Source organism: Pholis gunnellus (genome assembly GCF_910591455.1).
Source record: "Pholis gunnellus genome assembly, chromosome: 8".
Lineage (NCBI taxonomy): Eukaryota > Metazoa > Chordata > Actinopteri > Perciformes > Pholidae > Pholis > Pholis gunnellus.
The window spans coordinates 8,534,035-8,561,242 of NC_136534.1; the positions used below are offsets into that span (position 1 = coordinate 8,534,035).

A 27,208-nucleotide genomic window follows, 5' to 3' on the forward strand; every position below is an offset into this window, starting at 1 on the left:
AGCAGTCAGACTATCAGACTATAAATGTTTCGATTAAACCGAGTTTACTTGCAAGAGAAAATGGCAAACTGTCAAATTATCCAAATTACCCATTTAAAATTCTGTTGGTTAGTTAGTGCCAACATTTCATTTCTCTCTAAACCGGTGGCTTGTTCACATCCTGTCTGACCATCTCGCCACTCGTGCAGCTTCTCCTGAAAAAGGACTTTGATTGAGAGACGTTGCCGTGTGACAAGACCTCAAACATCACTTTGGTGAGAATGTTGTGAGAAATGAGTGAAATGAAAGCTGTAGATGTAAAAAATAAGACCCGAGGACCTTGATAGACCTTAATAGGACCTTGAAAACAATACCATCCAATCATGCTTTGCTGGCACATAACAGGCTATTTCTAAAAGCTGAAACGGTAAAAGGACATCAAGCGGGATGATAATATGAATTGAGCTTCGTCAACTAAATTAAACTACAAGACAAAACGTTGATGTTTTTAATATGTATTAAGTTTGTTATGTATTCACCTATGTATCGATGTGCATTTGGATCAAGATTATTATGACACACTGTAAATGCAGGATGTGCCATCAATAAAAAAATAAATTGCTACAACCGACCGTTTCATTTCACGAGAGTATGTGAAGCTACACTATTCATGACATTTGTCTTATTTCAGTTGTTTTTCCCCTCCGTCTGCCTCAACGAAATATGGCTCGGTATAATTAATCTGTCACTAATGCTTTTTAATTTCAAAGTCGCATCAACATTAATCAAAAACAAATACAATTAAACAGTGAAATTACAAGCTCAAATATCGTGGGGAGGTAATAAGTGAAAGGTTATTGAAGCAGATTCATGAAATCCTTCAATCCTTTGGAGTGGGGGAAAGCCTGGCGGAGGAAGGAGCGAGCGATGCTTCCTTCACTCAGAAGTACCGCTGAGGTTGCCATTGAGCAAGGCAGCGAGAGCCCAAGTAAAAAAAAAAAGACAAAGACGGGAGAGAATATTGTGTTAATGGAATCGGGAGAAATGTGTCATAAGGAGGAGAAACTGAGAAAAGACAAGACAGACGGAGCAGATGAGCAGCGGGTCTAGTTGGCTAACAGATGAGCCAAGCAGAAGTCACAGATCACTAGTGTATATCCATCAGAGCTCTCACAGCTAACTAATTCCTCCAATCAGATGGATCCGTGTAAATATGTCAAACGGGGGACGGGAAATTGCCAGTGTGGTTTATTGACTGTGATAAAATCTGAAAAGCACCGCTGAACATAATTACATACTTGTCAGAGCCATAAAAATTAGCTTTATTATCAATGGGATGGTTTTGTACAACTTCATTTGGGGGCGATGCCTTCCAGATGGGGAGCGTGGAGAGCTTTTTTACACTCCTCCTCTCTTCCCCGCATCTGGCTCTGTCGTTAACAGCATGATGGCGTCTCTCTCTCTCTCTCTCTCTCTCTCTCTCTCTCCCTCTCCCTCTCCGCCGTGGCACGCGGGCGGTCACACACTCCTGCACACGCGCCGCAACGTTTTTGCGATGAGGCTCACTCAGGGAAACGCACGCACGCGGACGTGCACACAAACGCGCTGATGGAAGGGACGTGCATACCGAGGTTCCAGATATTCCCACGTATGCACATGCACACACACACACACACACACACACACACACACACACACACACACACACATGCACACGCACACGCACACACATATATCAAACTGCATGTGGTGTGCAAGTGACACATTTCCGCACGCCAGCACATACATGGGAGCACTGCGGGCACCACGCGTTCTAGCGAGCAGACGCGCGCTGCATGGGTGTACATCATGTGCAGCCGAGATCCCCATCACTTAAATATTCATCTGAATGCTGATGTTGAACTCCGGCTCCCGCCACACACTGGTAACACATTTGGGTGACTCCTCCAGCTGGGCCTCGGCGGTGCTCTGCTCCTCTTCTGCACAGATAGCAGCTTTCACAGAGTCTCCGCAGAGACAAAGCGGCCTCAAGTTTCCTTCAAAAGCCGCTCGACTGTGAGAGGAGTTTTAATGCAGAGCCACTTAGAGGGGAGAAAAAAAACAGCCTTAAAAAAAGAAAAAAGGTGCATTCGTTAGCCAATTCATACAGGTTCGCTTTTCAACCCCGGCGTAAATGGCCTTTAAAGGAGCAACGTTTTCATATGAACAAATGTCCATTCTGTTACTGTCTGTGGTCGTCTGAAATCCCCCCCTTTACATTTACCGCTCTAAATACCTGATGTCTGATGAAAAGAAAATGGTGTTGAATAAACTTCATCAGCAAACGCAAACCGCAAACCGTTTGCCCAGACAAACTATGTCGGACCATTGCTCATAGAGAGACAACAGGTTTCAGGGCCTTTAATGTGGAATAGTTACTAAAGATCTGGTCAGACCTTTTCCTTCCTCTCAGAAAAAAAAACAGCACTGGTCCCTCCTCCACTCCTCCCCCCCACTCCCTCCCTTCCATCTCTCATTACGCCCGACGCTACAAGACCCCACCACAGAAAAAAAAAATCCATAACCATCGATCCCTGCTACCAGCCGCGGTCGCCACAATTATTCTTGAGGAGGAAACGTTGGCGATAAATTACATGTGTGCTTTTCATCTGCTGCTCTGTGACGGTGAGCCCTCTGAGGACCTGGGTGGGGACAGCGAGGTGGGGGAGTAGAAGAGTGACATGCTGCTGTCAACACCCCCCCACCACCACCACCACCCTGAACATAACATTGACTTCATTCATTCCTGATTCACCTGAACTTCTACCTTTCATCTGTAAACGAATAACACGTAATAACACTTACCTTAAACTTTATACTTATGCAACAATGAGCCTAAAATCACATCCATCCTCCTCAACCTGAAGTCTACTTAACTGAACTCAGTTCTTACTCCAACCTCTGAACTTAAACATCAAACCCTCAAACAAACAAATCAAGCTATAGGTAGAAAAGCATACTAAAGTACAGCGTCAGATACAAAAATATACTCTAAAAAAAACCATTTCCTTCTAATGTGTCTGCACTGAGAGCCCTTAAACTTTTGGGCTTTGGGAATATTGGCTCATCGCTTCCTCTCTTTTGATCCCATGATACAGCTCAGCCCCCCCCCCCCAACCCTTACTGGATATAAATGTGCCTTATTGCGAGACAATAAAAGAACATTGAAGTCAAAATATACAACCTCTCTTTGCATGTGTGTGTGAGTATATATATATATATATATATATACACACACATATATACGTGTGTGTGTGTGTGTGTTTTAAATAACCCCAGAGGTGGCTGCATGCAGCTATAATTGCCTCCCTCATTAGTTATGTTTTAGCAGGAGCGGATGGGAGGGCAATTAATTTTACCGCTTAATTTTTGACACGGAATCCGCTGCTGTATTGATGTGCTCGCCATTTTGGGTCTCATTTTTCAGGGAAATTAATTGACAAAGTGCGAAGATTTATCAGCATATCGCCAGATTAAGCGACAAACTGAAGCAATGAGGAAATCAATTGTGGCCCTGTCGCTATGTCCCCCCCCCCCCCCCCTCCTCCTCCCCACAACGCCCAAGAGCCTGGGAAAAGCGGGGTGGGTCAGATGCAGTTGCACTTATTTATTTATTTGAGTCGCTCATTCATCAGCCGTTACAAATGACCCTGGCGGCTGACGACCACTGAATTCCCCAACCCCCCCCCCCCCCCCTCCTCCTCCTCCCTCAGACAAGACTTGTGTGTGAGGGAGGGAGCGATTAACATAAAAAACACACAAATCAGAGAGGAACAATGAATCCCGTCGGAGGCAGGAGAAGGAGAGCAGAGGTGTTAACTCGCCGTGTCACGACCAGCAACTCTATCCGCTGGATGGGAACATTTGAAATGTTCTGTTAGTTACTCCGTTAGTCTTGGTTGGTTGGTTGTTTGGCTACAATGTAATCATGGGTGCAAATGCAACATTTGTATTGCCGAGTTTGCCCCGATCAAGTGTTTGTTACTGAACTGGGTCATGCCCCTTTTAGCGACTGTTGCTATGCCCGTCAAGCTTTCCATTCTCACATTTCACATAGTATAATAGTAAAAGATTTAGCACTTGTTTATTTCTCAATTTTAAAACGATGGGTTTTAGATCGGTCAATACAACTCGGACTACGGACGTAGCTTTTGATACCAAAATCTCTGAATGCCAAATCTGTTTAAAGAGATTATACAGTGAACGACTCTCTCAAAGCTGTACCTAAATGTTTTTTTTACATTTTTCATAACTGTGTTGTGTTGTGTCATTGTATCTACCACATTTTAGAATGTGTGTGAACTTATTTGTACATTGTCTCGGAGCTCAGACTCAATCTGTCTCATGGCATTTCGGCACGAGATCCTGACACCGACTGCTGCTCCGCGAGATTAGAAATGTTGTTTTAGGGGAAAATAAGACAATTATACAAACACGAGAAAGACTTGCACACTGTGGTGAAGTTCTTCACAGTAGTTCTCTTCTTCACCAAGTGACTTTGAATTGTACGGTTCCAAATAATGAGCTAGATGTGTGTATCATTACCCTCAGCTCCTGTACAAACTCCCCGGTACGTCATCGTCCTGTGAGCCTCTACATCACACACGCACACGCACACACACACACACACACACACACACACACACACACACACATCCCCTCCATTACTGACTGCTCTGTTCCCAGGAAAGATTAGCTCAACTTTAAAGTCTCCTACTTATTTTATTAGTATTGCATCTTAGTGCCGTGAAGGAGCCCATTTATAACCTTTAAACAGATCACACACATGCAGATAATATTTCAGTGTGTCAGGTTGGCTGCTGGAATGTGATTGCAATGATTGTATAGCTGCAGCTAACCGTCCAACCCAGCAGCAATTACAACTGGCAAAGGAGTGTTGGGGGTCACAGTATCGAGCAAATTGTATTCGCCCTTTTTTTTGGGGTGTGTTGCTAATCAAGTCAGGTCTTGTCGCTCACCACAATGAGGTTGTTTCAGGTTCCTATTTTCCTATGTTCATACTGGGTCACCCTTGATCCTTCCAGCTCTCTCATTTCATCACTTTCCTGTTTCCATCTCAATCACTTCACTCACGCTCTTCAAGTCCGTGTTTCCTCCTGCCAAACTCACACAAAGACACACACAGACACACAGAAACACACACACACAGACACACAGAAACACACACACACACACACAGCACCACCACCCACCACCCTACGCCTCTCCAGGTGACAGCTAGGTGACAGTGTGACGCCAGCCGCCTGATGGGGAATGATGAGGGCTGGAAACAAATGAAAATAAAACGCCTAATTATGTCAGAGGCGCCTTGACGTTACATCACTGTTAAAACACATTTAAAATAACATCCAGCAAGTCTTACACTCACTCACCCACACACACACACACACACACACACACACACACACACACACACACACACACACACACACACACACACACACACACACACACACACACACACACACACACACACACACACACACACACACACACACACACACAGCAGGCACCCGTGACGGATGGAGGGCTCTCCTGCAAGCGCTCAGTCAGGCTGTCAGGCCACTGGCTGCTGCTGCTTCTGTCATTGACTTAAAAGGGCATCAAGGAGCCGTGTGTGGGACATTACTGAGGCCGAGGGGAAGCTGCTGGGCTGCAGCATAAAGACACCTTCAGAGAGCCCGACTTGGGCTCCTATCGGGGGGCGATTATTCAACAGAGTATCCTCCCACCGCCCACCGCACCATCTGTCTATCCAAAGCTTTTAGCAAGTGAAAAAGCACGACTCAGTTCAGTCCCACAAGTGCACTGTACGTACAGATATGAAAAGGAAGGATTGAATCTCAAAGAAAAAGCACTGCACATATAAGAAGTTACACAATGACAGTACCCACAGAGTTTAATGCTAATTTAACGCCTTTGTTTCATTGAGTTATCCTCTAATCCAGCTTTCTTTTAACATTAAATGTTTCCTTTTTTTCCTTATTTCGCTTCATAGAGGAACAAACACTGGACCGCATCGCTGTGGGAAAACACACTCTTGAGGATCAGATGGATTTGATGAACACACACTCGCTGACCAGCTGGGTTTGGGGAAGACACGCTTGGCGACCAGATGGATTTTGGGGAAATACACATGACAACCAGTTGGATTTGGGGAACACACACTACCTTAATTCCCTCATCGAGCAACCCTCCAAGTCTGGAGGATTGCGAAAAAAAACAAAAACAAACATGAGAGCCAAACATCTTTTCCCTTCTCTCTTTGGCAAACAATTGTCTCTATTCAAATATAATTGGCTGATATAACGTGGTATGAATGCGGCGGTCCTGTCAGGATCAGGAGGTAAGGGTTTAACCATCCGACAAGTGTGTCTGCAAAGATGGCCAAGAACTAGTTCTCGACTTTCTCTGGATGTTGAAAAATCGCTACAGATGGACAAGTCATGGCTATTATCGGCCAAAAACGTGTGTATGTTTTTTTTTCCAAACAAAGCTGTGAAGATTCATAATTAATGTGAGATTTTCACAGTTAACACATAAACTTCATTTTGTCTATAGAAGAATGAAAAAGTACATTTTGTCTGATCCAAGTATCGTGTTTCTTGATAAATAACCTTTTGTCCCAAACTCGTAAAAACACCATTTGCCTGTAAAAAGCAAACCCCATGAATGTTGCAGTTGAGGGTGTCAGTCAGCGTGTTTATGGAGGAGCAGTGCAGTAATGGCTCATGGTGGAGGCGACTAGTTCTCATCGTCTCACCCGTGTGTGTCCTGTAGTGGTCCTTCATGGCAGACAGGTTGAGGAAGGCGTAGTGGCAGGACGGCCAGGCGCACTTATATGGTTTCTCCCCACTGTGCAGTTTCATGTGGTTGTTCAGGGCCCATTTTTCACTGAAGGAGCGATCGCACAACTCGCATTCAAACTTCCTGCAGAAGAAGCGAGGCAGAGGGGAATGAGGAGGAGGAGGAGGAGAAGGAAGGGGAGGGAAAAAAAACGAAGAGTTATTTACTGATCCCAAAGCTGACGTAAAATGCTAGACAATCTACCCTGTGAGAGAGGAAATGGGGGTTGCTGGGTACTTGCACTCACGGCCATAGAACACGGGGCCGTATGACTGCGTGTTGTACATCTACGCCCACACTTACACACACCACGCAACACACACATACACACACACGCAACACACACAGAATGCAGTTGGCTGCTGGTGTGTCATGTCTGTATAAGCAGGCATTGATTTTTCTGTCCTGGCCTGCCACCTCCACCATTTATTCTCTGCTTTGCACCAGGGCCCAGAGGACTAGAGAAATTCTGTTACAGTCCACACACACACACACACACACACACACACACACACACACACACAATCACACAGACACACACACAATCACACAGACACACACCCCGCAGGGCCAGTGGGGAGAATAAAGTTCACCTGTCCAGCGTCCCTGACCACTTAGCCAGGGCTAAATGAACAGTTAGCAACATTTTACCTCCCGCCTCTCTCTTAAGGCTCCTGCATCAGAGCTTCCCTCCATTTTAACTTTTCGACAAACGCGTCCTTCAAATCCGCTCAGATTTGGATAGTCAGTGTCAATCCACATGAAAGCGAAAGCCTGGTTTATCGCGTGTGGCAAGCGTCCTTCTGTCGTGCGGTGCCAAAAGCCTCTTTTGAGTACAAAGAAATGTGACGACTGTATATGTATGGTGTTCTTTCTTACGTCTGGATATCCGTCTGCTCTTCATGCCGACACCTAGCATCCAACAAAAGCTGTGTTTTGTTACTTTTATATATGTATATATCTTCTTTTTTTTACAGTGTGTAGGATGTTTGCACCTATATTTGTCTGCAGTGTTAGTCAGCCTCAAGAAACTCGCCAGAGTAAAAACAATAGAAAAAAAAGCCCGTGCCTGAATTAATCTTTACCCCTGCGCTATAATTTAGACACAGATGACTAATGTGCGAGTCATAAACAAATGAAGTCGGGTTTTGGGGAGCATTCGTCTTGCAGCGAGGGCCGTGTTATTTTAGGGAGGGCGGCTGTCTTTAAGTCCTGATTGTGTCGCTTAATCCCCGTGGTATCTGTTTCATAGCGAGCAGCATGACACTCACCTGAACAAATAATGACTCCAAGCAGCATGTAGCATGTGTCTGAATCAATAATTCAAACTCATACATCTTCCTTACTGGAAGAAGGGAGGGGGGGTAAAGGAGAATGAGAGGGAGGGAGTGAAAAGAGAGAAAAGAGGGAATTAAAGATGGGGGGGGGGGGTTGGAGAGAGGGAGAGATAGAGAGGAAAATGTGTTCTGGCTTCCATATCAATCTATATGTTCCATAAAGATGAATCTAAATGTGATACGGATGTCATCCCATGCTGGTTCAGAGGACATTTTAAGCTCACTTACCAAGAAGGATGGAGCTTTAAAATGGCGCCTTTATCACCTGGCTCTAAGCTCAGATGCAGATTCAAACAGACCTGTTTTCCTCCCGTTCTCATCAACCGACTTGGCAGAGACTTTATTTGACTAAAAGATGTATGTCCGCATCTGTATATCCTCCCCTCCCTCCTCCTCCCCTGCGGTATGTATATAGAACAGCCCGTCGCCCGTGCCACCGTGGGAGAGGTAAATAAGATGAGTGAAGAGATGCTATCTTTTATTGTAAGCATTATGCACAACACTCCTGCTTTATGAGCTAAACGGGCCGTTGTTTATCACAGGGCGTAATCGCAAAGTCGGGCAGGCAGGCGGGCCTTGACGTGGGCACGATGCATGCTGGGATGGAGGGAAAAAAAAACGAGAGGGAGAGAGAGAGAGAGAGAAATAAGGCAGGAGGAGAGGAGAGAAGATGGAGGAGTCAGGGCTGGCAGAGTTGACTATCAGTGGGGGTTTTGTAAGGATGAGAGGAGGGTTTGCGTCTGTTTTTATGGGATCAGATGGAGCGCTTTGATCTTGTCCCCGCGTGTCAGATCCCGTCACGATCCACCGTCTCGCCCATACATATGCATAGTGCCTCTAAATAGCCAGGCACCATGCAAAACACACCAAAGGTAGGAGGTAGAGAGAGGGAAAAAAAGAGAGAAGAGGCTGAGCGAATTTGTGTATGCGTGTGTGTAATAGAGGGAGAATGGGCGAGACAGACAGAAGTACGAGAGAAAGAGAGGTCTGCCAATTTCAAATATCTCATTTTGTAATGCTTTCGGGAACTGAATTTAGAAACCAACAAAACAACCACAATTAATTCAGAGATGCTGCCAAATCAGCAATATTTCAGATTCAACACAGCCTGAGAAAGTTCTGAAACTGTCATTTTTTAGGGAAACTTAGGGATGGAAAGCAAACGTCTATGGCTTTGGTAAGTGTATATAATGAAGCAAAGGGAATAAGAAATGGAAGGCTCTGCTCTCAAAGCTACATGTACGAATGTGTACCAATCATGACAAACATGCAAATTGATTTTCGCACACTTTTGAAGAACCTGCAGGTACTCGGGTGTTCTTAATGAAAACAGATGCATTGCGATGTACATATTATAGTTGGCCAGTCGTGTGCACAGCTGTGTGCATTCACAAAACTGCTGTGGGAGAGGAACTGGACACAGAACTATAGCAGAAAGGCGTGTTTTGACTCGACACAGGTCTAAAAAACGAAATGACCACGAACGTCACAATTACTTAATTACATTCACATGTGCCTGATCACGAGATAAATAAAATACATGCACAGCATAACATTTGACTCAGGAGGAAGTTGCGTTGCGTGTTGAGTTTTAAATTCATGTATGGATTTATTGGTCTTTTTAAATGTCTTTTCAGGACTAAAATTCAACACTTGTTGTAATGATGACTTAACACAAGCTAGAGAGACCAAACTACATTCAGGATATAACTGTTATAAATCATAAAACAGAAATATATATAAAAACACTACCAAAAAAAAGGGTGAACTACGATACTTTGCATCGACGGCTCCTTGGCTGTTTCACATAACTGTTGAGCTCTGATCAGCAGAGACCACATCAGGAATAAACTATAATCATGAGCCAGCTCTCTTCCAGTCGTTACAGCTCTGCTTTTTTCCTTTCTCCTGCATCTCTCCATCTCCTCCCTCTCTACTGCCTCCCTCCTCCCTTTCTATTGCCTTCTGATCACGAAGCAACGCGACATGATTGACACCAGATTTATTCAAAGACCCAGGTGGGCCTCTTGCCTGTACGTTGGTGAAGCTGCATGCTACTGTGTCTATACTGTTGCTCATTTGCATATCCATACTGTGGTGTGATCCTGTCATCAGTTCAGGCATACAGGGCTACTGTCAGAACATCACAGGCCACACTGGCCGTAATTGTGATAGAAATCCCTCAGGAGCAGTTACTGTACCTCTAACAGGGGTTGGAGAGGGGGGGGGGGGGGAAAAAAAGACATGACTCATTACCACAAACTCACTATCGCCCCCAAGTGGTGAGGTGGAGCTTGTTGAGGGGGATCTTGCAGAAGTGTAACGTGTAATTGTGTGTTCTTGATTTTAAAAAAAGAGGATTTTTGTATGATAAAGAGCAAAATGGATGACAACTGAATGATTTTCAGTGATATTTGTGTATGTTGTAGCTCAGGGCTGAGCTGACACTGGCTGCAAAGTTTGGTTTCATGCTGTGGAGCGTCGCTTTAAAATCAATTGTCATGGTTATTTTTTTTAATTGATTGGATTAATTGTTTTAGCCTCTTTGGACAGTTAAGGGTTCCTTCCCCTGTTTTGTGTTGGCCGGTCGGTGAGAGGAAATAATCCGCCGATGCTCTCACACTGCAACACAAAGACAGAAAGGGGGGAGAGAGGCCGACTCTCGCCTCAAGCCAAACTGACACAAACAGACAACTTCAAAGTGAAGACTGTTGTTTATTTGGTGAAGGGAAAGAGGGGGGGGAGAGAAAAAAGGGAGAAAATGTATCTGATATGCAACTGTCAGGAGAGCATTTTCACATGCAAAATAGCGAGTGAGTGAGAGAGATTACCTAGAGGGAGGAACATGACAGCATTCACTAGGGTCAGGATGGATCATCATCTTCACCCCCCCAGTCTCTTTCTCTCTTTCCCTCCCTCCATCGCTCTATCTTTATCTCCCTCGCTCTCCGTTTCCCTCCCTCCTTCCTTCCGTTTTCCCCTCCTCTCCCTTTCCCTCTCATCCTGTTTTCAGACTCCATCACTCTGCACTTCGACAACCCGGCAGCTTAAATCCAGACTAAATTAGCTGAATGAAGATTAAATCATTTGGCCCTGAGCTCTCCAAGATATTGGGAGGAAGACTGAGTAAGCCTTAAATGGTGTCTGACTGGGTTCGGACCTATACATGTGTCTGAGGAGAGACTCTTCCCTCAAATGGCAGTCAATTGAAACCTGATTAAAGGGGAGGGGGGGGGGGGGGAGGCTAAGAAATGGGGAAAAGATTACATTCCTGGGACAAGTGTTTCCTAAGTAAGCGCGCCGGCTTCGTTATTTTTCGTTTGCCTGCACAATGTAGACCGACGACAGGCTTGTTCCCGAGCTAAGATATCGAGCCGGGCAACATCATCGCTCACGGTGCTTAGGAGAAATGCTTTAGAAAGCGCCGTAGTCAATGTGGTCGGCGGGTACACAAATCAGATCCCCGGGTGGTGCTAGTTTACCATTCAAGTGAACGCAGGCAACCATCCCTGGCCTGAGTGCAGCTACAACAGCTGAACAAACTGTGGCAAGAAGAGCCGGATCTCTCAGGAACAAAGTCCAGGAATTATCCCAACAGCAGAGCATTTTAAAAGAGTTATATCACGGCGAGACCTGCAGGGGTGTGCCGCCAGCACGTCACACAAAACAACAGCTAAAACCTCCATGAAGAGGCCACATGTGTCTGCGGAGTATTGTAGATGAAGCTCCTCGGAGAGAGGACTGCTGCTGCATATGACTGCAATATAAACAACGGCACACAACAGAGATGCTGCTGCTGATTTATGTTTACCTTCAATCCCTGGAGAAGGGGGGGGAGGAGAGAGAGAGAGAGAGAAAAAAAAAGATAATGAAATAAATAATAAAAGACCAGGCCCATCAGATAAGCTCCTGTTTATCCCGCTGTAGGGCAAATACAAATTGTCAATTTAATGAACACGGTGGACGTGATGAAAGCGGGGTGAAGGAGCCTCCTGCCTGACAAACAATCAGGAAATGTTATCTTAATATTGTTGCGCTGTTATTCAGCCCATAACTTAGGGGGTGGGGAGAGGCCATGTGGAGGAGGAGGAGGAGGTGGCATGTAGGGGAGAGGGGAGCGAGGGGGAGCAGGGAGGCACAAAGGCCAGGTCCCTCTGTGGTGGCCCTGTTATTGCCTGTTTTTATTATTAGCCATAGCTCAATAGTCCCAAACACACTTTGAAACACACAGGCCTAGATTTGAGCCCCGGAAGTGTGCGCACGCACACACACACACACGCACACATTTATAGACACACGCTTAGTGCACACTTGCAAGAGAATGAAACAACATGACTCTGAACAAAACGGCCCGAAATGATCTCTTTCTCTGAGTGTATGGCGCTTACTGGCGTGATGTCTTGTTTCCAGACTCAGTTAATTTAAAGGCTTAATAGGTTTTACGCATTTCAGGCTATTAATCAAAAGGTTTCGACCAAAAGAAGAAAAAAACTGCAAATCAAGAGCTCCAAAAAGCTTCATGCTGAAATTAGCAGCCGCTGAAAAGTACCGGAAATCTGATTTGTGAGACAGAGTTCGGTCAAAGGCCTCTTGCCAACCCCCCCCCCCCCCCAACCATCCTTTAAACGGCACTTTAAAAAGTGTCCAGATGCTTCACAGCTCAAAGTTGTTTTTTGTAAGTCCTGAATTTAAAGCGTCGCAATCTGAGCAGCCACCAAAATTAACTATTATCTCCATATTTATATATTGCCGGCACTAAATTGCGTCGGGAAGAATTACTATCAATATGAATATCTGCAACAATAACTCAGCCGCAGTGCTGAGGACAGGATGCTCTTTATCAGGCTTCTGATAGGCCTTAAATACAGCACAAGGCAGCCGTATCAGAGCTTTTTCTCTCTAATATCAGGCCGCATTAGCGCCTCGTAAATCAAATTACACTCCTAGAATTTCATTAGGCTCACCTGCCAGCGCTGCTGTGCTGCAGAAATATTTATGTTTTTATGCTGCGATTGTGTGCTCTCAGGTACACAAAAGGGAAAGGAAGGGCGGCTGAGAGGGGGGGCAAAAAAAAAAATGGGTGATAAACCTAATTATCTTTTAAGAATGCAGAGAAAATGTGTCATAAATTGTGGCGATCCTGAGGAGCGCTGGCGTTTTTTTTCGGAGCCCGTGGGGCTGAGAGTTGGGGGGACAAGTCTGCTCTGCTGTTTACCATCTTTAACCGGGGCTAGACTCCCGCAAATCCAATTAGCAGCTTCCCCCAAATTCACTCGAAACAGAAATCAAACAGGATGATGTACGACGCCGATCAGCGGGTCCTCAACAGCCAGCAAATCTGATAAAGCGAAAGCATGACTGCTAATAGTGCAAATACTTGTTCAAGCTGGAACCAAATGTTATGATGGGAGTCTGTCTTTGTTATCCAATTACCTCAAAAGAATTTCACATTTCTATTTGTTCATTTGTTGTTGCTGTTTGTTAGATCATATTATCTGCATCTAGTGCTGGGAGAGGAAAGGAGTTTAGAGAAGGTGGCCGTGCGAAAAAAAGGAACGCAGACATTCCCGTTATTTCTTCCCCATCTGGAGCGGCTGGGTCTGGATGGCGCGGTGTCTGGATATGGATTTTGATTAGACACAAAGGGAAATGACTGAGCCAGTGACCGTAACGACAGCCACTTAAAAAGGTACAGTCTATACATCAGAGAGCATCTAGCTGTAAATCATTCGGCCCCGTAACGACGTGCATTCCCGTCCCATTACCGAGCCCCTAACAGGCCACTCATATTTACTCTCTGGGCCTCAATATCATTTTAAAATAATGAGCTTTGTCCCTTATCTAATTAACAGGGGCCTAGGTTCATTTGTATTTTCTCCCCCCCCCCCCTCTCCTCTGTCTTTCACTGAAATTAGGAAGCTGGCATATTGGTTTACCAAACTAATATTTAGCAAATTTGCTCCGTGCTATGAGCGGTAAAAGTTATAACACAGATAGGGTGGCTGTGACTATTGTTGTATGTTGTGTGTAATTGCCGTGTTTATCCAGGATTGTGTGTGTGTGTGTGTGTGTGTGTGTGTGTGTGTGCGCACGCTCCACTGGGCAGAAGTAAAAGACCAGGTCCATTCTCTCTGTTATTACTGGAATTGTAATTCAATGATCACCTTAGATCACACGCGTGCCATAAATCAGATAGGCTTGACAGAGGATGAAAAATTGTATTAATAATGTGAAACTTATTATACAGTCCCAAATGCTCCCTTGATAAATGACATTGTTTGGGCCTGACAATGATTGCATTTAAAACATTATTTCTGTTTTCTGCTGGTATGCGTGTGTGTGTGTGTGTGTGTGTGTGTGTGTGTGTGTGTGTGTGTGTGTGTGTGTGTGTGTGTGTGTGCGCTGGACACAGCGGCGGTGGTTTGCTGGGTTGGGAAAACAGAGGTGGGGTTCCCGAGCTTCATAAAATATTCAAGATGTTTCCCACCCTTCTCTCTGGAGTCAGTGGGCAGGCGATGGCCGTGGCAGTAAGGGTATAAAATATGTGTGTATGTGTGTGTCTGTGTGTGTGTGTGTGGGTGTGTGTGTGTGTGCGGCCAGCACGAGTGGAACGGCTGGCGGCTCGCCGCAGCGCAAACACCCCAAACTCCCCAAACCACAGCAGTGAGCCGCGCACATCTTCAAGTCATAAAGCAGCATACGGGCATTATTATAACAACACGTCCTGGTCACATATTAGCAAATGTGAGGAACTGCAGAAATAAGCTGCACAAGGTTTAATCATTTATGAACGAGTCGAACAATAGTTTTTTTCTTCTTCTTATTTTTTTTTTTGAAAAAGTGATGAAGAAAAGAGTTTATTTTTCTTCATAACTCAATTCATGTAAGAACGCTAATATAAGACCAGCAAGTCCAGACTGGGCCTGAGCCGTGAAGCCCCTCAAAGAGACAAATACCTCTGCTCTCTTTCTTCCACAAAGAAACGAGAACAAGCTGGACGGCAGGATTCAGCTACGTGAGTCCGTCTGGCACAAGTCCCCGTTTCTCTTCACGAGGACATTAAGTGTTAGCGTAGTCGTTTGCTCACGCCGTCTCATTTTCAGCACCTATCTGTACTGATTAAGTGCCTTTGCTTAGTGCATAAGCCGTCACAAGGGGTGTAACGTCCGCCAGCAGCCCCAACCTGCCTGCCAACGCGCATCAAAGCTGACAGCGTGAAACGTTGGCCTGATGTTCTGACACACAAATTCTCTCTGTTACAAGTAACAATAACAACTACAGCAACGAGAGACGCCCCTTTGGGACCTGTGTGATGATCCAGCTAACAAATACTCACATCCAATACTTGGTATGATACTCGTAAAAAAAAAAAGAAAAAAATCTCTGGATCAGACATCAGGGGGGGGGGGAAGAAAAGTTACAATCTGATTAACAAACTGTTGACGAATACAGCGGCAAAGCCAGTGTAGGGTGTTAAGAGAGCAATATGAGCGTTTCAAGGGGCAGAACTTAATAAAAGTCCTGAAGAAGCATCATGCAAAATGTGCACAAACAACAAGCAAAGTTTGCCGGAGCAATAAAAAAATGTATTGGACGCTGTGGGGATGTGCGAAAAGGGCCTCCAGACAGCAACGGAGAACTGTTGGTAACAGAGAAAATTGCGAGAAACTTTTTTAATGTGCTGGATGACCGAACCCTTTGTTAGCCGTCACATGGGGCTAAAATGTGACTTCTTGTGTCTTCTTCACTAAAAGTGGTGCTCGGGCGAAACAGATTTGCATGTATGTGCAGAAATCCATTGTGACTAATATTCAAACGTTTCACTATTTTATATACAGAGCTTGTTTTTGAGCAAAGTGCAACTGAATGGTTTATCAAACGAATAAAGGCGATGAAAGTCTTTTGTGACGGGCTAATAACATGTGGCGTGAACAAGTAGTACTTTGACTGGTACTTGAACGATACAATCTCCAGCTACTCGTACCGGGCTGGAGTAAAACTGTGTGTCAGTGCCGCTCCGGGTTCAAGGGAAGTCTAATTAAGTTCCTGGACAGTTGGAGTCAGATCCCTGCACGGGGACACTGAGACCCAGACTGGTCTTTCCCTGTAGACTTGGCTTTTCCCCGGCTGGCCCCCTCCATGTCCTCTACTGTACTGTACGTGCCCCCCCCCACTGATCTTATTACCCACCCCACTCTCCCTTCTCTTCTCCTCCTCCTCATCCCTGCAAATGACCATGATGGGAGGCCATTCATCTCACTCCTTCGGCCACCACAATGAAATAAATCAAGAATCCCCCCCCCCCCCCCCCCCAAATATAACAATATTTGTATTTGGGGTGGGGCAGACGTAATTGATGACTGCGGCCGTGCTAATTAAAAACGGCGGAGGTTTCATTAATCTTGGTCATTGGGTGGTGGTGTGGGGGGGGGGAGGGATAGTAGGGGTAGCTGCTACAGTGTCGGCTCCATCGTCCTCATTGCTCAGGTGATTTGGGCCATTGTCGAGCATATTAGCACGACGAGGTTAATGTGAAACGGCCATTAATAATCACAACAAAAGTCTATAGTGTACAAACTCAGTGTCTCTGTCTCTGGCCTTCAACCACGACGCAACTCCAGGAGCCAAACAAGACAATATAGTGAACCATCACACGTGTTTACTGCCATGTCCTGGCTGGAGAAGTTAATTGCTTTTCTGACTTTGCTTTGTAGTGACTGCTTGTTGTTGTTTTTTTCACCCATCCCCTGACACACACACACACACACACACACACACACACACACACACACACACACACACACACACACAAGCAGTCGTACACTGCTTTGGAGAATTAATTACCAGTCCCAACTTTTTGCTACTTTGCCTGTTGTTTGCTTATTCAAAACTGTCCGGCCTCAGAGGACCGGAGAGTCACGGACTCTTCAGAGGAACACTCGACATGAGCATCAGGGATTATGTGTGTTTCACTTATGTAATTGCTGTTGATGACTTCATGATCTTCACACTCCGTGTTTGAACATCTTATGAAATGATCCACTACATTTGACGTGCCGACTTCCCTTAAGAGCGAAGACGAACAGCTACTGTAGCTTAATTTAGATTTAGTATGATTACTCTTATCACTCTTTTGGTATGTTTGGTTTTATTTGAATGTTAAAAGACCATTTTAATTTCAGAAAAAGGCAGATAAATTACATATGTTGTCAACCAGCATTACTAAAGTGCAACAAGACAAGATGACAAGAAGTTTGCTAATTAATAACAAATGAAATAATATGACAAATGGGACAATCTTAAGCCTTTGTAACCATTTCCATGACTCTGCTCCGACCAACGCAGCGCCGCGACAAACCGAATCCTCGGCGGCATCCAGCAAATAAGTCACACCTGAGCATCGACTCAGCAGAAAAGACGGGAACAGGCCGTAGAGTTGATAAAACAGACTCATATTGTTACTGTTGTGCCATTACAGCGCAGACAATTTACTAAGTAGCACCTATGAACGGCGCAGATGGATATCATCATCACTCTGTAATGGCTTCTACATGTTAATTCACAACTTTAGCTTCTCCACCACGACTCCGCCACAGAATAATGGCTAGCCTGCATCTGGTAGAGGCAGTGTAGGGCAGTGTACGAAGCGTGGAGAGGAACGGAGGGAGAGACAAAGAGAAGGAGGGAGAACTAAACAGGGAGAGAGAGAGAGAGAGAGAGGGGAAGAAATGGGTGGGTGGGGTGGAAGCGGCAGCATATGGTGCCACGCTGCCATAAACAAGCTTTATGAAAAGACCGGGGACGTTTATTTAATCATGGGATACCTGAGGAATCGCAATGAGACACACACTTTGTCCCATTATTGTTAGCCCATAAATTTAACTGCTTTACCAGAACGACGAGGAACCTGATACAGCCGCCGAAGACAACGCGGGGAAGCAGGTGAATTTATGTTTGTGTGTGTTTGTGAAGTGCGCTGGGTCCTTGCTACTGGAAGAAGTGTGTGTGTGTGTGTGTGTGTCTGTCTGTGTGTGTGTGTGTGTCTGTGTGTGTGTGGTGTTGCAGATGAATAGCCATAACTGCTGCATACTGCTATCTGGGATATCTGCAAACACTGAACAATGCACTCTGGAAAGTAGTTGGTAGAGACCGCACAGACACAGACGTGCCCTCTGTTTCTACTGTATTATTCAACTCCTCTAATTCTATTCTCCTTGCTGTCTCTTAGCACGCGTAAACATTTATATTTTCACCTGTCGTCTCTAGAAAGTAGGCCCCTCACCAACCTATGCAGAGAATTAAAACATTCATTAGCGTTTCCACCTCCCAGGTCGGATAAAAAAAAGCATCAGAAAATACCAAGGTGGGTCTAAAGGCCCCCTGAGGAAATGTATTTCTCATTTGTATTGAACTGAATCATGCACTCGGGTCATTTCAACATCACGCACACGCTGACAAATGCACAAACACAACTGTGCTTGCACATGGAAACGTGCAGACATGCGCACAAACACCACCATCTTTGCCACACACGGGGCTATGCGACACACAAATACGCACACTTGAAAGTTCACAAATACAGTACAAAGAGCTGGTCTTGTAGACCCGAAAACAATTGGAAGCAAGCATACTTAAACACACGCACGGACACACACACTCACATGTCTGGGTCAGGGGGACAGCGGTAGCTCAGAGCCAGCTGTGACCTGCCGGTCCAGGTGCTCAGGAAAACCGCTGTTAACGGCCACGATTGATGATCTAATCAAACTGTCACCACGGCGATCCGCTGCAGGGGGAGGGGCGGGTGGGATGGCGTGGGTGTGTGTTGGGCGGGGGGGGGGGGAGTGAGTGGGAGTGGGGTGAGAGCAGGTGGGGGGGAATATCCAGGAGGCCTTGTGCATGCTTACCGTTAGCCCAAATTGAGAGTGACAGTCTCAATAGTGAAAAGGCCTCTTTTTTTTTTTCCCCCTCTAAGTAATGGAGGAAACAACTCCAGCGGTCTTCCGGAGGATGTCACATAATCAAGGGAGCTCCTTCCAACAACGCCCCCGCCCCCGCCCCCCCCTTTCTATAATGTCTCGGCTCAAGCAGATTGTGGAGGGTGGCTTGAGACTTTGGACATGGGGAGATGGACCGTCGGCCCACACAGAGCTGATTGTGAACACACACACATATCCACCCAAAGTATTCTATTCTATTGAGGTGGACCTGATGAAAGGCCTCATGGACCGCCAGGGTACTGCATACACTTTCAGTCCTTCTGGGATATGAGGGAACATTTTTATTAATGGTTAAGAGATGAATTGTAGAACTATCTACACTGCACATGAGGAGATGATTGTGGGAGTCCTAACATCGCAGTAGTAGCTTTTCTACTTTCTCTGAATGGAGTGATTTGCAGTGAATTATAATGCAGACGCTTCCTCATTGTCCCTTAAAGGACCCCTACAGTCTGCTCAAGACTGTCCGCTGCATGGACCGTCCAGAACCATGATGGATCAGCCTCATATGATGTCCAACACCTGAAACTAGAAACAAGCAGCCGGATACCAGAAGATACGTACTTGCTGTACTTCGTATGTACAGCTATTGATTTTTGCAATAAGCCATGAGAGTTTGGAGTACAAGCAAGTTTTTTTTTGAAGGGGCACAATTGAAATGAGGAAAAGTCAAGTTTTACAATAATTTATTTGACCAAAAATGAATCCATGTGGAGATGAGTTATGAATTATTAGTTATGCAAAAGTTTAGCTCTAAACATCTTTCGTACAACAAACAGTTTTGGTGCATGCGAGGGGTTAGTATTCATAAGATTTAAAAGATTTTGTTTTCTTTTACTGATAAATAACAATAATTAATTTCATAAATATTGTAATCTAAAAAATTAGAAATGGTGGGGAAAGCATTCTTTATATTAAGGACATTGTTGTAATTGTGTTATGTAACTGATGTCAGTGGAGATCTTTTGTTTGGGTCCTGAATATTAGTGTGAACTGATGTGGTGACGGTGGACATTAGGTTACATGGTTTACCTATGAACTGTAAATACATGCTGTGGAAGTGTATATGTATTGCTTGTTTGTGAGTTGTTTCAGAAGATGGTACTTATAGACTGGCAGAAATAATTAAAGGAGAAAAAAAAAAGATACCAACATCTCAATCTCTCTCGAGTTCCGCGGCATATTAGCAATGCGGTGTGGCCACACGGGAAAATATGATAATATGTCTCTAGTCCACACAAAATAAAACGAATGAAGCTGCTCTATATTTAGCCAAAAAGAGAAAAAGTTCAGGAAGTTGTCCAACTTAATAGAGGCCTTGTTGATCGCTGCCTGTTCTGCGCGTGTTAATCACCTTCCCCAGGATATATCCACGACTGCCGCTTGCCCGTCCAGCTCGCATTAATTTAATCGCTGCTCAGCTAATTCATTGATTAATTGGCTCATTAGTGATGCCTGGCAACATCCATTTCTGCCATGACAGTCTGATGTTTCAATAGAAAAGAAAAACAGGCTGGCTGGCAGCAGCCCAGTTTCCCCCCCCCCCCCACAGTCCCACTGTGCATAATGTCCAACCACTGTCAACAGTTAGCCGCACAACTGTGTCACTGTTTAACTGCCTGGTTTTGAGCCGCGGGATGTGAAATGAATACGAAGGTGAACTGTGCACATTCTCCGTTCTTGTCCGGTTGAGTAATGTCACTTGGGTTTCAGTGGCGGGTGACATCATTCGAAGGGGGTAAAGAGAAAAAAAAAACAACTTCAAAAGCTGGAGGGACTGTCGGAGCTGCACTACCGAGATGAGGTAGACGCTGTTGTGAGAAGACAAACTCCCGCTGCAGATTTATTCCGCGAGTCAAGGTCACGTCGCTCCGACATGACGAGTGGCTTCCAACTCTGGGACGAGCTGTCAGCGGCTAACTAACATTATTTTTAGTAATAGGAGCCGATGGGACCCCGCTGCACCCTGCGGCAAAGGAGCCGGACGTTAGACTGACCGACAACGACACATCGATAAGAGCGCTGATGTGACATCACTGGCCGAACAACACGACTGTAAAGGAGCTAAAATGACCTCTGACCTCTCTACTCCAAGACACAGGCCCAGATTTATAATTGGCATTTTGTCACAGTTGTTGCTACCGGGCTGTGGTGGTGTGCTTCAGCTAATGGCGAGTTAGACCACGGAGGTAGAGATTTTAGTATTTAAGTGTGTCAGCTTTTTAGATAACCAACATGCTTTCCTCTCTCACACACACACACACACACACACACACACCCTCCTCCACCCACAAACACGCACTCCCACAATTCTGCACCATATGCCCATGACAAGTGCATAAAAATCGTTCCCAAGCGATAGCGCAGGCCAACCCATAAAAACTTAATGCACCTAATTTTCCAGTAATCAAACTTTTATAGACTGCAATGGCTTTTAAACTAACAAATTTTAATTATCGCTTAATTTTAACAGCAATATTAACGCGATCCCTCATTCCGGGAGTGTTCATGAAATATTGAGTAGGGTAAACAGCGAGGCGCTGTCCGCTGGCTCCTGTTCAAACAAGGAGCCAGCAAACACAAAAGGTGAGCTAGGGGTCGCTGAGGCCTCGCCTGTACCACGCCGGGACTACGTGCGCTGCGCAGACCTCTGGGAAATGGAGCTTCACGAGTGCAAGCACACAGAATCAGTCCGCTGACTTTGCACTACAGTTACTACACGGTACTGATCACTGGTGTATGCTGGTCCGTGTTACATTGATTCTGCTTCAGTGTCAGACGCGGGTTTATTCCATGTTGCTGCGGTAGCTTTGATTTGAGCTTCTTTTTAATGGATAAAAACAAGAAAAACAGATTTGTTTTCCATTTTTCCATGATTTAAGGATAGTTGAATATCCCAGAGAGAGTTCAAATATCCTCGGATACTTTCAAGTTAATATTTTCCCGCTGCCTTTTCTGTGCTGCTCATCACATCCCTGCTTACAGTACCAGCGGAACGGGATGTTATTGACTGCTGCCCTTGGGTGGCTGAAAACTAGGCCTTACCACCCAACACCAAGCCAGAGAGACAAAGTGCTGACACAGGCAGATAAGGGAAGGAAGAAAGAGAAAGATTAAAGAGCAGATTCATTATCAATAATTAAGGGAAAGGATTTATTCTAATGAATTAGGGGTTGTCTTTATCTACTCTTTATCTCCATATCACACTGCTAACTCTCTCTTTTTTCCTCCCTCAGACACACACACCCACACACGCCCTGCACACACACACACACACTGGCTCGTGTTTTTTTTGTGTGTGACTTGACCCCTGCCTGCTCCGTGTGGTCCATATTGCCACCCCGCTGGCTCCAGGCAGGGCTCTTCCGCCCCTGCTCCACCCGTCAAGCCTGGATGGACCCGGCCCTCAGTGCCGGGGCAATATGGCCGCGCTGCACGGCATGCTGGGACGCGGCTGCAAGCCCAGAGACCGGCGCTGCAAAGCCAGATGCCCGCTCAGCCAAGCTCGGCCCCTGGCACAGCAACGTGACCCACCGCAGCAACGTATACGTATCTGTTCCGCCATGTGAACATGTAGAAATAAACGTGGTGCATTATGTAAACCTGGGCTTAACGAGAATATTGGTTTGCTGATGCGTCAGGCCATTTTTTTAAATTTCATAATAAGATACGTTACTAATTATTTGATGCATATTCACTGCAGATTATTGTACCATGCCAGATAAAGATACAACACATTTACATACATCTACATGCTTTTACTACTGGTACTTTCAATCCTAACGGAGTATCTCCTCTCAGTCGTTCTCTCTTCTCACTGCAGTCAGGTCATAACGGATACTCTGACTATCCTTCGTTTTGTGAGTCATCACACCTGCGCTGCGTGCATCATGCTAGCTATTTCTGGATCGGCATTCATGCCTTTTCACCTGGGTTTTTTTTTGTTTTCTTCCGAGGGATTTTAGCGCCCGCTGACTTCGCTCAGACATACAGTAATGCTGTAGAAATAACAGCAACTGCACTCGCACTAAACTATGAGCAGATTTGAGCAATTAGACATCTCCGAAAACACTGAAAACATTCTCTCCAGCTGCTAGTATTATGCCCCCCACACACACACACACACTTAAACAAATATATCTTTCTTCTGGGTTGTCAGCACTCCTGTTTCAAGAGTGATGAGTGTATTAGTTCAAGGAGTTTATTATTACAAGCGTGAAAATGGCAGGCGTTTTAACAATTACCTATGAAAACAGGTATGCGAGACAGGTCAGTTGTCTTTTGGCGCCCCGTTTTTAAAGAACTAATTACAAGCAATTGAGGCAAGGTCGCTGCTGTCGATCATCCTCTCAAGCCACTCCCTTGTTATTGAAGTGTTGGTTTAGGTGCCGGCAGACTGGCCGTTACATCGGGACACACACACACACACACACACACACACACACACACAACAAAGTTAGAACGGTAAACTACAACAAAAGTGAATACAAATGTAACTATGTGGTGAAATATGTGACTTATTTTGGGGCAAAAGAGAATTAACAGACCATTGACACACACACACACAAACAAAGTCCATTTTAGTCATATAAGAAAGTGTTTGGGGTTGTAACTCAAAAGAAGTGATGCACAATTTATTCCACGTTCCTCCTCCGGGGCAGCTATTCTTTTCTGTAATTAACACCGCACATTCAAAACCGAGGGTTGTATCCTCTTTTTGTTTTACGGTCACGATAACTCTATAGTTCCCCAGCGGATGAGCAGGAAAAAGGCATTTTTGATGTGCAGCACTCAATAACAATCAATAAAATCAAACTGGTGGGAATACTTTTATAGATCCTGGAGACTGTGCAACCATTTTCCCGCCAGGCTGGCTGAGGCCCGCGCAGCCATTAACTAAAGAAGGGAGATTATATATTCAGATGAAAATGCACTGAGGAACGGGGATAATTCAACTCAGTGTGACATTACAAGTGGGTGATAACAAAAGTGACAACCTCTTATTATGATTCGAAGCTGCGGTGCAAAATGTTACAATGAAAATCTTTTGAGATCTCCGCAGCCCATTACAATCAGACACCACGCGGCTGGGTTTATGCAAACTTGTGAGGACACGGGGTCCTCGGAACACAGCCACGAGAGAGCGCAGGCACACGCACACGCACACGCACACGCACACACACACACACACACACACACACACACACACACACACACACACACACACACACACACACACACACACACAGACAAAAGGGACAAAAGCCCTCATCTCCGCTGAGTGCCTGCAGTGAGGAGTGGTGGTGTGACTGAGACGAAGACCCAGTTGTGTCACTTTATAACAGTTCAGCTCTCTCTCTCTCTCTCTCACCCTGAACCTGTCAGATAGTTGGGAGTCTGTCATCTAACCCTGTCCTCCCCTCAGATTCCCCCTTCCTCCTCCTCCTCCTCCTCCTCCTCCCCACTGGAGTTAGAACGATGTGTGAGGCTAATATTAGCCTTGTTGACCACCGCCGCCCACGACACTCATTAGTGGGGGGGGACTGATTGTAAAGAGACATTGTGATTGGATTACACAAAAAGGTATGGCCAAAGCATATTTCCTCATGTGAAAATAATCCGGTTTAAATAACTTGTGTGCGTTTAACCTGGCCTGTCCTGTGTTTGCATTTTTTGTTTTGTTTTGCACAGGCATGTTTTCGGGCCAACGTGGTATTACCGGGGCCTTTTGTTTTACTTTCAAATGCATTGTGCGTTCTTCTTTCAGGATGTAGCCCTCGGGTGTTGAGCTGAGGCTGCTCTTGCTACTTAGGAGAGGTCAAATGGGGACAGATTCCACCAAGTGGATCAATAAAGTTGAGGCTGATACAATAGAATAGTGGAACTAGAAATAGTAAGCCTTTTAAAACCCAAATCGGTGGGACTCTTCCTCACAACTACCCACCCAAAATAACTCGGCGTTTGAGGCCCCTAGACGGATTTGGCTAAGTGGAGCCTGGCGTTACCTACGGCTAGTCAGGTCTCTTCCGCCTCCTGCTGCTCCTCCTCCTCCTCCTCCTCCTCTCTTCCTTTGACTAACAGATCTCCCCAGTGTTCTAAAAATATCAGGTGAACAGGGCCGTAGAGATGGTGATGAAACTGCCTCTCTGACACTGTCCCACTGCAATCCATCTCTCCACCGCCTGCCAGCCAGCATATGTTTGCAATTGGCTCCCCCCAGCAACCCCCATTGCCTCTCAACCCACTCCCCCGCCTCAACCCACTCCCCCCCTCACTGGTCCCCAGTTGCTGGTTCAGATCCCCCCCCCCACACACACACGTACACACATTTCCCCATCCTTCCCCTCTCCCTGTCTCTCTTTCTCCCTCAGCGACCGTCCCAGTCTCCAAGTCTGGGCTTTCAAGACCGGTGCAGTTATCAATCATCGAGCCAGCACTGTCATGTCGGACCAAACCACACGTACACACATAGACACACACTTCCTCTCTTTCCTCCGTGTCTTTCCTCCTCTTCTGTCTTTCATCTCTGCCTATCTCTTTGTCATCCCACCTCTCTCTCTCTCTCTCTCTCTCCTCCTCTTTCCTCCTCCGTTCTCTGCCTCCTCTCTTACATTTGCCCAAATTTGTTCCACTTAATAAGCCCTCCCCAATGACCTTGTGCTAATTAAGCTGCACTGTGTTGGAAATATGATGGTTAATTAATGATGAGATAAATTCTGTCTGCAGGACTGTCAGAAAATGATGACACCGTGTTTTACAGGTTTAAATAGAACAAACCTTGTGGCCGTCCTCCCTCTAAGTGCGCATGCAAGGGAGTGTGTGTGTGTGTGTGTGTGTGTGTGTCTGTGTGTGTGTGTGCGTGCGTGTGCGCACAGTAGGCCTGTGTTTAAGTGTGCATGAACGAGTGCAGTAAAAAGAGATGAGCGACGGCAGGAAAGAATGATCTTATGATGACGAGTGGGAGTGGACAGTGTGTGTTTATGCGTATAAACATAACTATATGGAAGTTAACATGGGTGTGCTTGATGCTGTGAGGCATAATACTTAATGGGTGAGCAATAACACAGCTTCATTAATGCCTAGTTTCCTTGTGTGTGAGTGAGCATGTGTCCCCTCTATAACCTTGCTAGTGTTGCCACCTTCCATCACAAAAAACAATGAGCTCAAAAGGTCTTTGGGAGCAAAAAGGGTGATGCCGTTAGAGATGGGACTTTTTTTTACTGGTTATAGTCAGTTATATCCAACCAACGTCTTAGTTGTCGTGAAATACTGAAAGTTGTTGAAACTAACATCAATGCTTTTGCTGATTTTGGCTTAAATAGCACTTCTCAGATGAGCTGCATACCCAAATTGACAAGGATCCACTTGTGTGGCGGAGATATTGACTGATCCGCTGGCTGATTTAAGTGTTTTCGTACCACGACAAGAATCATTCTGAACATAATGTGTTCATGTTGAAGTTATCCGGTCTCTAAACACTGGTGTGAAATGTATCTGGTTGTGTAACCTCCACCGGTTTTACTTTCTAGTTCATGATTATATATCAACAAACTTGCGATCCATAGTGTTTTGCATCACGTTATTACAGGATGCTTTTAATGCAAACATTAGGATTCAATGGAGATGGATTCAAGTTTAGTGGAAATCATGGAGCGGACGCTTGTGGATTTTACATTTAGTTTCCAAAGTTAATGTTTAGCTCAGCGAGTGTGATTTGAGGCATTTTCAGGTGAAAAGAATGTTTTATTGGCATTCAATGAAGTGGTAAAGAAGTGAAACTTAAAATATGAATTACAGCGTTACTACTAAGCGGGTTTACAAACGAGATGCCACCGCAGCTTGTTTACTTCAGGCTTCGACGCTCATGTGTCCATAGAGCCCACTAATAGCTGAAGTCATGGCAGTTGGCCTGACATTATCTGTTCAGTAATTTATCCATATCATATCGTGATATGAAACTAGATATGGTCGAAGATTTTGGATATG

At 45.3% G+C, this 27,208-nt stretch overlaps 1 protein-coding gene across 2 annotated transcripts in view; it reads right to left on the reverse strand.

Moving 5' to 3' along the window:
- znf407 (zinc finger protein 407) overlaps positions 1-27,208 on the reverse strand; it is a 134,645-nt gene that overhangs the window by 46,241 nt on the left and 61,196 nt on the right. For both annotated transcript variants that reach the window (XM_079165138.1, XM_079165139.1), the window contains exon 6: positions 6,803-6,969. In XM_079165138.1, the coding sequence (XP_079021264.1) occupies positions 6,803-6,969 (167 nt within the window). The remainder of the gene's footprint in view (positions 1-6,802; positions 6,970-27,208) is intronic.